Raw genomic sequence first — 13,082 nt, 5'->3', positions numbered from 1 at the left:
ATCCCTCTCTATCCATCTCCTCCCACCAATTTATGACCAAGTCCTCCTCCCCCCTTTCTCCTCCCATCTCCTCACCCCCCTCTCTTTCCATCTCCTTCTCCCCCTCTCTCTATCATTATATTTTCTCACTTCTGTTTGTCCATCTCCTCCTCTCCCCCCTATCTGCCAATCTCCTATGTCATGCCATTTCCACTTCCATCCTTGGCTCAATGGGAAATGGTCCTTACCCCCACAGTACATCTTTCCAGAGAAACAGTGGTATCTGTACGCAGCTAGATTGCACACACACACACACACACAAACACACAGACACACACACACACACACAAATTTTTACTACATATATTTTCTGGTGGAACAAAAATACATACAGAAGTGTACAAATAATAATAAAACAGTATCTAATTACTGCAGTACCTTTTAAATCCTTATACAACTTTGCAAGAACTTCATCAGTCCATCTTGTTTCATGAATGCATAATTCACGACGTTTCCGTTTTAAAGCTGTAGCTTTGATAAAATCATATGTAGGAATCCATTTAGGCATTTTTTCAAGGATTTCAAGTCCTGTTCATATAAAATGAAGGCTTTTTTTACACAGAGAATTATGAATTAGTATTATTAAAAGCTTTCTAATATGCTGCATTCAAAAATAAATAAAAATAAATATTTAACAACTTTACCTTTCATTTGTGATAGAAAATTACTCTGTATGGTTATTACTTCATGTCTTCTCTTTGGGTTTTCTCCATGTCTCATAAGGGGCCCATAAAATTCAGATGTCTTATCAGTATACTCATCTATGACATTTGGTTTACGGTACCTCATGCTCACTCCCTTATGTTTGTTCGTCAGTTTTCGAAGAGCTGATATAAAATACATAAATATAAAATAAGTATACAAATTATGAAATTATAAAAATATATTGAATAAATCCATCATAATCCAAAAAATAATAAAAAAAATTTAATGTTTCTGCTCCACATTGTATGAAAAAATAAAAATTATGCAAGCAAACATCATATTTACATCCAAATCCACATTTATACTCAGTAAGCCACGTTATGGGTTGCGGGAAGAGTACTAAGTGCACTAATATCATTTCTGCCTATGTTACTTCAGTCATAAGCAGTGTTTGTGAAGATTTAGTGTTGATAAGCCTATGAGTGAGTGCAAATTTCACTGATTTTGTGGTCAATGTAATTTTATGACATATATATATAATGGAAGGAAACATTCCACGTGGGAAAAATTATATATAAAAACAAAGATGAGGTGACTTACCGAACAAAAGCGCTGGCACGTCGATAGACACACAAACAAACACAAACATACACACAAAATTCAAGCTTTCACAACAAACTGTTGCCTCATCAGGAAAGAGGGAAGGAGAGGGGAAGACGAAAGGAAGTGGGTTTTAAGGGAGAGGGTAAGGAGTCATTCCAATCCCGGGAGCGGAAAGACTTACCTTAGGGGGAAAAAAGGACAGGTATACACTCGCACACACGCACATATCCATCCACACATACAGACACAAGCAGACAGGGATTGGAATGACTCCTTACCCTCTCCCTTAAAACCCACTTCCTTTCGTCTTCCCCTCTCCTTCCCTCTTTCCTGATGAGGCAACAGTTTGTTGTGAAAGCTTGAATTTTGTGTGTATGTTTGTGTTTGTTTGTGTGTCTATCGACCTGCCAGCGCTTTTGTTCGGTAAGTCACCTCATCTTTGTTTTATATATATATATATATATATATATATATATATATATATATATATATATATATATATATATATATAAAAAGAAAGATGATGAAACTTACCAAACAAAAGCGCTGGCAGGTCGATAGACACACAAACAAACACAAACATACACACAAAATTCTAGCTTTCGCAACCAATGGTTGCCTCGTCAGTCCTGACGAGGCAACCATTGGTTGCGAAAGCTAGAATTTTGTGTGTATGTTTGTGTTTGTTTGTGTGTCTATCGACCTGCCAGCGCTTTTGTTTGGTAAGTTTCATCATCTTTCTTTTTAGATATATTTTTCCCACGTGGAATGTTTCCCTCTATTATATTCCCTCTATTATATATATATTATTCCCTCTATTATATATATATATATATATATATATATATATATATATATATATATATATATATATATATAGATAGGCAGTAATATGTTTTTTTGACTCTTCTTGATATATAAAATTTTTTTAATAGTAAGTTATCAATTCAATAATATGCTGTCCTGTAATGAAATGAATGGAATCAATGAGAATGATATCACTGGAATGTAAAGACATAAAAGGATATCAGCAAAATCCACTGAGACATGCTGAATCTGCAATAAAATGAATATGTTGTGACAAATGAAAATTTTTGCCATACCAGATATGAACCTTGATCTCTCAATTATCTCATTCAAATGCTTTAAGCATTAGCCTTTCTGAGAATTCCTCCAGGGATGACTTAAACATTTGAAAATCACTAATGTTTCCATATATTATGCCTGAACATTACAATTAGATTTCTCTCACAGTGTAAGTGTAAATAACACCCATGGGAAATGGATTTGGCAGGGCATTGTGCCTATCCTACAACTATTCTTATGTACTGGTTTCACGTGAAATTTCTTCAGATACCTGTCGCCAGACATTCAGTAATTATTACAGTTTACAATAATTTATTGCTATGTACCCACCTTCATAGCCAGGGTCACTAATGAATGCCTATGCAGTGGCGTTCCAGTGGGAGGTAAGCACGTTCAAATCCTGATGGTGGATGGAATTTTCACTGCTAGTATTTGGTCAGCAAGGGGAAGAAAGATGATGATGTGCAAATCCTGACCATCAATCTTTGCAGCCATATCCTCAATCACATTCCAAACCTCTCCACAGTATCCTATGAAGTGAGATCAAGTGACACTGATGATGGTGATCCATCAGTCATATGTGGACACTAAGCTCGGCAGCTCCTTGGTGCTGTTTGAAAGGAGTAGACTATGTGCTGACACTGGATTTCACACTGTTCCTTCATCATCATCATTGTCATTGTCCATAAAATCTTCAGGGTTTGTGAATGCATTGTCAATATGTAAACTGGAGAAACTTTACATACTGACACCGCAGTAACATACCATGAAGATGGCCACAGAAGCCTATATTTACATCATCATCATCATACATGACAAACATAGCACCTCAGTATACGTGCATCTGTTACACTCACCTACTCTCTACAAACACACATACGACACAAGTCTTACATATCGCAAAGAAAGGGATTAATGTGCATAGAAAAGAGACACCCCTTCTCTTAGGTGGCTGAACCAACACTGTGGCATATCCAATTGAACAATTCCATATGACATTTTCATCAGCAATTCCAATCATATGATTAAACAATAATGAGTGTTTCTACCTGTTCGGGGACAAAATGTTAAATTTATTTTTGTTAAGGATCAATTTCCAGGCCATGCACCAAAGATTAACCCTCTATATTTCACCCGCATTTTATTGCTAAGTTTTGGTGCTGTGACTTTCCTATGCAGAACAAAATAATCCAAAACACCTTCAAGGAGCTTTTAACTTTATTCACCTGCTTTTTGTTCTTGAACCATCATATTGTTATTGTCCTACTACCATGTTTATCTTCACTTATTATTCCTCACTTACTTTCATTTTATGCTTTTTTGTTTTATTCTAAATTTTCACTTTTGTCATTCCAGTTCATCAATCTTGTGCATGCTCTTTTACTATATGGATCAAACCAAGAGAGAGAAAGCTGCAGTAATCTCCTAAATTGTGAAAAAACTGAAGAAGTATCCTGAAAAAAGCTGTCAGATTTCTTGGTCTGACTTCCAGTAAATTACAAGATATTAAATCTGAGGGCAGAGAAAAAAAGGTGAGGCAAATAATAACGTAAAATGGAATGAATCATAATTTCCTAAGTAAGAAAGTATGGCACTCACTCAGCACCAGCAAGCAGGAAAATCTGTCAGTATGTCTGCAGGAGCTAGTCATCATGCTTTAAAACTCTTCATGGATATAGAAGAGTAATGAAATTCACCAAATTATGTAAATGTGGCTCGCAGTATTACCATGTTTAATTCCATTATAAAAACCATGCAATTCAAGACTGATGAGACACAATATTTGCTCTGGAAGTCATGTCATGGAAGTAAAATTCATACACCAAATCAACTTTAGAACAGTGAGAAGCAGATATTATTGTTTATTCTCTTACCATCATAACCATTTTTCTGGTATGGTAAAAGAAAAAGTTTTGCAATAAGTTATTGCTGCTTTTGTGGTCTTCAATCCAAAGACACAAGCCACTCCACCTTGGTAAGTTCTGTGGGTTTATTGGGCGAGGGGAGTAAGAAGTTAGTGTGACTATAACGTGGAACTTGCAATAAGATAATAGTTAAAAGCTGGGCAAATATTTCACACACAATGAAGATTAAAAGTCGAACAGAATAAATATAAATTTCCATGTTCCTACCTTTTATTGTCAATAGCTTAGTGATCACCTCACTGAAAAAAAAGGCATTCTCTCTTCTTTTGATTAAGTAACTCTTATCTGTGACAGGCCTGAAATACTTAATGGTATAAAGTAGATCTGGGTATCACGCAACACACTGTCAAAGAACAGATGCAGACTTGCTGTGCCAATAATTTGATGGCGACCTGCCCCTTACCATGCATTCCTGTAATTTTTTTCTCATCTTTTATTTGCTCTTGGAAAGGAGAAGGAGGGCCGTTGTAGAAATGAGTTCTTTTGAGCCACAGCAGTCAAGCTGGCAATGGGGCAGTTGTATCCCAATTCGGAAAAATAATTTATCATAGGCATTTTATTTTTGAAGTAGAGCACTTGTGCCCGTATATAGTCACATGATGAGTTTCTGCCCCACAATATTAGAAAGCTGTATAGAATATGCCTAATACCTATCACCCAGCAGGTCTGAACATCCTTTAATAAATTCTGCTGTTGTCTGCCTCCTTTCCTTACCTCCTCCCTCCTTGACCACCCCTTTTTTCTGCAAATGTTTTCCCACTCCTCTTATCTTCCTCATTTACATCTCTGTCTTATATTTAGCTATTTTCCTTGTTGTCTTTTCTTGTACTATATATTTCTTGCTTTAATCTGCCGTTCAGTTAACTTCAACTTCTCAAACATTTTCTTCTTTTTCTCTCACTTATCTTCCAAGATATTCTGTTGTAAGCCTTTCATTGTACATTGCCCTCATCTCATTTTCAATATCATCACCCTTTTTGCAAACTCCTGGGTGATTTTTAATTTAATTCCTGAATAGTCATGTTTAGCTTTACCTACCAAATCAACCAGTCTCTAATACTTAAAGATAGTATTTATGAAATCTTTATTCTTATCTAACTTTTTTCTATGACTTTCATTTCAGAAATCCTTTTCTTTGCACATATTTTTAGGAACAAAAGTAAATGCAATTAGTCTCATACATTTATTAGAATGAAATGAATCATTAGTTCCCAAGTCTACATCTACATACCACCATGGTGTGCATGGCAGAGGGTTTGTCCCATTGTACCAGTTATCAGGATTTCTTCCTGTCCCATTTATGTATGAAGCACAAGAAGAATGATTGAATGCCTCTATGCGTGCAGCAATTTTCTAATCTTATCCTCATGATCCCTATGTGCGTCATACATATGGGGTTGATGTATATTCCTAGAGACATCATTTAAAACCAGTTCTTGAAACTTTGCTAACAGACTTTTGCGGTATAGTTTACATCTATCTTCAAGAGTCTTCCAGTTCAGTTCCTTCAGTATCTCCGTGACACTTTCCCACAGGTCAAACAAACCTGTGACCATTTGTGCTGCTCTTCTCTGTATACATTCAATATCCCATGTTAATCCTATCTGGTATGGGTCCCACACACTTGAGCAATATTCTAGAATGGGTCTCACGAGTGATTTGTAAGCAATCTCTTTTGTGAACTTTTGCACTACCCCAGTATTCTACCGATAAGTCGAAGTCTGCCACCTGCTATACCCATGCCTGAACCTATGTGATTATTCCATTTCATAGCCCTACAAAGTGTTACACCCAGGTATTTGTATGAGTAGGCTGATTCCCACAGCAATGTTTTTTTCAATTTCATGAAATGCAAAATATTACATTTCTGAACATTTAGAGCAAGTTGCCAATTGCTGCACCATGCTGAAATCTTACAAAATCTGACTGAATATTTATGCAGCTTCTTTCAGGTAGTACTTCACTAAAGATAACTGCAGCTCTGCAAAAAGCCTGATTTTACTATTAATATTGAACAGCAAGGGTCCCAACACACTTCCCTGGGGCACACTCGAAGTTACTTGTTCATCTGATGATGACTCTCCATCCGAGATAACGTGCTGTGTCCTCCCTACCAAACAGTCTTCAGTCCTGTCACAAGTTTCATTTCACACCCCATATGATCGTACTTTTGCCAAAAAGCATAGGTGTGGTACTGAGTCAAATGCATTTTGGAAATCAAGCAATACTGCATCTATCTGGTTGGCTTGATCCAAAGCTTACAGTATGTCACATGAGAAAAATTGAGTTGGATTTCACATGATTGATGTTTTCAAAATGCATGCTGATTGGCATTGAGGCGGTCATTCTCTCCAAGATACCTCATTATGTTTGAGCTCACAATATGTTCAAAGATTCTACAATGAATTGATGTTGAGGATATTTGACGGTAGTTCTGTGGATCACTTGTACTACCCTTCTTGTAGACAGGTGTTGCCTGTGCCTTTCTACCAAGAACTGGGCACAGTCTTTTGTTTGAGGGATTTACGATACATTATAGTTACAAGAGGGGCTAACTCAGTCAAAATTTCAGTAGGAATCTGATAGAGATTCCATCAGGCCCTAGAGCTTTGTTCAGTTTTAACAATTTCAGCTGTTTCTCTACACCACTGACACTAATACTTATTTCATTCATCTTATCAGTGGTGCAAGGATTAAATTGGGGCAATTTTCCTGGGTTTTAGTTTGTAAAGTAACTTTTGAAAATGGAGATATGCATTTCAACTTTTGCTTTGCTACCCTTAATTTCAGTTCTTGACTCATTTGCTAGGGACAAGACTCAAATTTTGGGGCCACTAACAGCCTTTACATACGACCAAAATTTCTTTGGAGACTGTGAAAGCTCACTTGACAATATTCTGCTACAGTAGTCATTGAAGACAACATGGATTGCTCTCTTAACAGACAGCCAAACATGTTTCGTTCAGCATCTCTCTATCTATAGCTATACACTTTACTTCTTTACAGTGACTGTATACCATGGAGGTTCCCTTCTATTATGAACTGTTCTGCTGGGTACATAACTATATAGTGCAAGATCAACTACTCTTTTAAACTGAGCCCTGTCCTGAAAGTTTCAAGTTCCTCACTGAGATATGACACTAATGATTTTTTATCTAGTTTACTGAACACACATATCTTTCTGCTTGTCTTAGTTGTCCTTTGTATTTTGGTAATCATTTTTGCCGCAACTGCATCACGGTCACTGATACCAGTTTCAAAGTTGACATCCTCAATGAGGTCAGGTCTATTTGTTTCCATTAGATGCAGTATATTTCCGTTATGAGTGAGGTTCCTAATTATCTGTTATAGATAGTTTTCAGAGAAGGCATTTAGTAAAGTTTCACAGGATGTCTTACAATGGTCATCACAGGGTGTATACATGGACAAGGAAAAAAAATTCCCAGATTTTCCCGGATCTCCCGGTTAAAAATACACTTTCTCCCGGGTGAAAATATACTTTTTCCATGTTAAGTGAAAGTATATTTTCCCTCGGAACTGTAAAACTTATGAATCATTTGAATGGTTATGGTTTCCTACAGTGGCTTAGGATTTCCCGGCACTTTAGAAAATGAAACCGGGGAAAAATAACACGTTTTGGAAAGTTCTTTGATGTGCAGCAACATGTATGCTGGATATTTTCATATTACGAAAGTATAAATTCGCATTCCACCAAACACGGCATGTTACTCTCCGAAGCATTGAAATCGAGATTACAATGCGCTTTTGTAACCTAGTCATAGCTCATGTCATGTGATCTCGCCAGCCGATGATAGCTGATATTCAGAGCATAGGACACGTGATGTAGTTAGCCAATAGCAACATCATTGTTAAGTAGTGTGAACACACAAATAGGGTAAGTAAAATACATAGTGCACCTACAAGAAAAGAAAAGCTTTCAGATATAGTATTGGTCTCTAAGATTAGTAAGCTGCAAGATAAGCTAAGCTTTCACATATAATGTTGGTCTTTTTTGCGCATTTTATGCTTTAAGATACATCCCACAAATGTGCCATTCTCGCACATAGTTCATCTTGCGTAACAGGAAATTTACTTTGAAAATAACGCTTTTCAAACCACAATTCGCAATTTTTCCCAAAATCTGTTAGAAGTAGATTTGTTCCAGCAGTTGCGAGAGACTGGCAGATAAGAGGCGTCACCACACTTGCGCAACGACATAGGAAGCCCGTATGTGTAAAACATTAAAAGATATTACATTATTTCATAAAATAAACAAGACATCAGAGGATACTCCAAGAGTATACCATACCGAAATGAATAATTCGGCTTAAGGTACACATTCATATGTCCAGATTGCCAACGAAGTAGGCCTCAACTTGATGCTCTTCAGTGTGGTTTTCGGCATGTTAAATTTTCTTGGAGTACCAGTACTGTATTTTCTCATGTTGAGTTCTTTATTATGGCATAATGCCATACGTGCTAGAAGATGTAAACGTGCATTTGAAATGCAGGGAACAGTTGAAACTAGCCAGACATATGTCTGCCTGTGTCTGTATATGTGCGGATGGATATGTGTGTGTGTGTGTGTGTGAGTGTATACCTGCCCTTTTTTCCCCTTAAGGTAAGTCTTTCCGCTCCCGAGATTGGAGTGACTCCTTACCCTCTCCCTTAAAACCCACATCCTTTCGCCTTTCCCTCCCCTTCCCTCTTTCCTGATGAAGGAACCTTGGGTTGCAAAAGCTTGAAATTTGTGTGTGTATATGTTATGTGGACATGTGTCCGGAAACGCTTACTTTCCATGTTAGAGCTCATTTTATTACTTCTCTGCAAATCACATTAATCATGGAATGGAAACGCACAGCAACAGAACGTACCAGTGTGACTTCAAACACTTTGTTACAGGAAATGTTCAAAATGTCCTCCGTTAGTGAGGATACATGCATCCACCCTCCGTCGCATGGAATCCCTGATGCGCTGATGCAGCCCTGGAGAATGGCGTATTGTATCACAGCCGTCCACAATACGAGCACGAAGAGTCTCTACATTTGGTACCGTGGTTGCGTAGACAAGAGCTTTCAAATGCCCCCATAAATGAAAGTCAAGAGGGTTGAGGCCAGGAGAGCAGAACATTTGCACTGAAATGAGGATTGACACATTGTTGGATGAACCATTCGCAGAAGTGTACCTGTGGAGGCCAATCAGCTGCTGATAGTGCCTGCACACGCTGTACATGGTACGGAAACAACTGGGTCTCCCGTAGCACTCTCCATACAGTGACGTGGTCAACGGTACTTCGTACAGCAGCAGCTTCTCTGACGCTGACATTAGGGTTATCGTCAACTGCACGAAGAATTGCCTCGTCCATTGCAGGTGTCCTCATCGTTCTGGGTCTTCCCCAGTCGCGAGTCATAGGCTGGATGTTCCATGCTCCCTAAGATGCCGATCAATTGCTTCGTACGTCTTCCAGTCGGGACACCTTCATTCTGGAAATCTTCCTCAATAAAAATGTACCGCGCCACAGCTACTGCCCCGTGCTAATCCATACATCAAATGGGCATCTGCCAACTCCGCATTTGCAAACATTGCACTGACTGCAAAACCACGTTCGTGATGAACACTAACCTGTTGATTCTACGTACTGATGTTCTTGATGCTTTTACTGTAGAGTAATGAGTCGCATGTCAACACAAGCACCAAAGTCAACATTACCTTCCTTCAATTGGGCCAACTGGCAGTGAATCGAGGAAGTACAGTACATACTGACAAAACTAAAATGAGCTCTAACATGGAAATTAAGCGTTTCCGGACACATGTCCACAAACATCTTTTCTTTATTTGTGTGTGAGGAATGTTTCCTGAAAGTTTGGCCGTACCTTTTTGTAACACCATATATATATATATATATATATATATATATATAATGGAAGGAAACATTCCACGTGGGAAAAATTATATATAAAAACAAAGATGAGGTGACTTACCGAACAAAAGCGCTGGCAGGTCGATAGACACACAAACAAACACAAACACACACACAAAATTCAAGCTTTCGCAACAAACTGTTGCCTCATCAGGAAAGAGGGAAGGAGAGGGGAAGACGAAAGGAAGTGGGTTTTAAGGGAGAGGGTAAGGAGTCATTCCAATCCCGGGAGCGGAAAGACTTACCTTAGGGGGAAAAAAGGACAGGTATACACTCGCACACACGCACATATCCATCCACACATACAGACACAAGCAGACATATTTAAAGACAAAGAGTTTGGGCAGAGATGTCAGTCGAGGCAGAAGTGTAGAGGCAAAGAAGTTGTTGAAAGACAGGTGAGGTATGAGTGGCGGCAACTTGAAATTAGCGGAGATTGAGGCCTGGCGGATGACGAGAAGAGAGGATATACTGAAGGGCAAGTTCCCATCTCCGGAGTTGGGATAGGTTGGTGTTGGTGGGAAGTATCCAGATAACCCGGACGGTGTAACACTGTGCCAAGATGTGCTGGCTGTGCACCAAGGCATGTTTAGCCACAGGGTGATCCTCATTACCAACAAACACTGTCTGCCTGTGTCCATTCATGCGAATGGACAGTTTGTTGCTGGTCATTCCCACATAGAATGCATCACAGTGTAGGCAGGTCAGTTGGTAAATCACGTGGGTGCTTTCACACGTGGCTCTGCCTCTGATCGTGTACACCTTCCGGGTTACAGGACTGGAGTAGGTGGTGGTGGGAGGGTGCATGGGACAGGTTTTGCATCGGGGGCGGTTACAAGGATAGGAGCCAGAGGGTAGGGAAGGTGGTTTGGGGATTTCATAGGGATGAACTAACAGGTTACGAAGGTTAGGTGGACGGCGGAAAGACACTCTTGGCGGAGTGGGGAGGATTTCATGAAGGATGGATCTCATTTCAGGGCAGGATTTGAGGAAGTCGTATCCCTGCTGGAGAGCCACATTCAGAGTCTGGTCCAGTCCCGGAAAGTATCCTGTCACAAGTGGGGCACTTTTGTGGTTCTTCTGTGGGGGATTCTGGGTTTGAGGGGACGAGGAAGTGGCTCTGGTTATTTGCTTCTGTACCAGGTCGGGAGGGTAGTTGCGGGATGCGAAAGCTGTTTTCAGGTTGTTGGTGTAATGATTCAGGGATTCCGGACTGGAGCAGATTCGTTTGCCACGAAGACCTAGGCTGTAGGGAAGGGACCGTTTGATGTGGAATGGGTGGCAGCTGTCATAATGGAGGTACTGTTGCTTGTTGGTGGGTTTGATGTGGACGGACGTGTGAAGTTGGCCATTGGACAGGTGGAGGTCAACGTCAAGGAAAGTGGCATGGGATTTGGAGTAGGACCAGGTGAAACTGATGGAACCAAAGGAGTTGAGGTTGGAGAGGAAGTTCTGGAGTTCTTCTTCACTGTGAGTCCAGATCATGAAGATGTCATCAATAAATCTGTACCAAACTTTGGGTTGGCAGACTTGGGTAACCAAGAAGGCTTCCTCTAAGCGACCCATGAATAGGTTGGCGTACGAGGGGGCCATCCTGGTGCCCATGGCTGTTCCCTTTAATTGTTGGTATGTCTGGCCCTCAAAAGTGAAGAAGTTGTGGGTCAGGATGAAGCTGGCTAAGGTGATGAGGAAAGAGGTTTTAGGTAGGGTGGCAGGTGATCGGCGTGAAAGGAAATGCTCCATCGCAGCGAGGCCCTGGACGTGCGGAATATTTGTGTATAAGGACGTGGCATCAATGGTTACAAGGATGGTTTCCGGGGGTAACAGATTGGGTAAGGATTCCAGGCGTTCAAGGAAGTGGTTGGTGTCCTTGATGAAGGATGGGAGACTGCATGTAATGGGTTGAAGGTGTTGATCTACGTAGGCAGAGATACGTTCTGTGGGGGCTTGGTAACCAGCTACAATGGGGCGGCCGGGATGATTGGGTTTGTGGATTTTAGGAAGAAGGTAGAAGGTAGGGGTGCGGGGTGTCGGTGGGGTCAGGAGGTTGATGGAGTCAGGTGAAAGGTTTTGCAGGGGGCCTAAGGTTCTGAGGATTCCTCGAAGCTCCGCCTGGACATCGGGAATGGGGTTACCTTGGCAAACTTTGTATGTGGTGTTGTCTGAAAGCTGACGCAGTCCCTCAGCCACATACTCCCGACGATCAAGCACCACGGTCGTGGAACCCTTGTCCGCCGGAAGAATGACAATGGATCGGTCAGCCTTCAGATCACGGATAGCCTGGGCTTCAGCAGTGGTGATGTTGGGTGTAGGATTAAGGTTTTTTAAGAAGGATTGAGATGCAAGGCTGGAAGTCAGAAATTCCTGGAAGGTTTGGAGAGGGTGATTTTGAGGAAGAGGAGGTGGGTCCCGCTGTGACGGAGGACGGAACTGTTCCAGGCAGGGTTCAATTTGGATGGTGTCTTGAGGAGTCGGATCATTAGGAGTAGGATTAGGATCATTTTTCTTCGTGGCAAAGTGATACTTCCAGCAGAGAGTACGGGTGTAGGACAGTAAATCTTTGACGAGGGCTGTTTGGTTGAATCGGGGAGTGGGGCTGAAGGTGAGGCCTTTGGATAGGACAGAGGTTTCGGATTGGGAGAGAGGTTTGGAGGAAAGGTTAACTACTGAATTAGGGTGTTGTGGTTCCAGATTGTGTTGATCGGAATTTTGAGGTTTTGGAGGGAGTGGAGCTGGAAGTGGGAGATTGAGTAGATGGGAGAGACTGGGTTTGTGTGCAATGAGAGGAGGTTGAGGTTTGCTGGAAAGGTTGTGAAGGGTGAGTGAGTTGCCTTTCCGGAGGTGGGAAACCAGGAGATTGGATA

At 40.6% G+C, this 13,082-nt stretch overlaps 1 protein-coding gene across 1 annotated transcript in view; it reads right to left on the bottom strand.

The window, feature by feature from the left end:
• The window catches only part of LOC124616435 (cilia- and flagella-associated protein 91-like), a 295,797-nt gene that overhangs the window by 165,548 nt on the left and 117,167 nt on the right, over positions 1-13,082 (bottom strand). Inside the window, exons 8-9 of the mRNA XM_047144742.1 lie at positions 684-866; positions 418-567 (exon numbers count right to left, since the gene is read on the bottom strand). Of these exons, the coding sequence (XP_047000698.1) occupies positions 418-567; positions 684-866 (333 nt within the window). The remainder of the gene's footprint in view (positions 1-417; positions 568-683; positions 867-13,082) is intronic.

Source organism: Schistocerca americana, chromosome 5, assembly GCF_021461395.2.
Source record: "Schistocerca americana isolate TAMUIC-IGC-003095 chromosome 5, iqSchAmer2.1, whole genome shotgun sequence".
In the NCBI taxonomy this organism is placed as follows: domain Eukaryota; kingdom Metazoa; phylum Arthropoda; class Insecta; order Orthoptera; family Acrididae; genus Schistocerca; species Schistocerca americana.
Note: the sequence above shows the minus strand (reverse complement) of the source record. Positions and strands in the feature narration are given on the sequence as shown.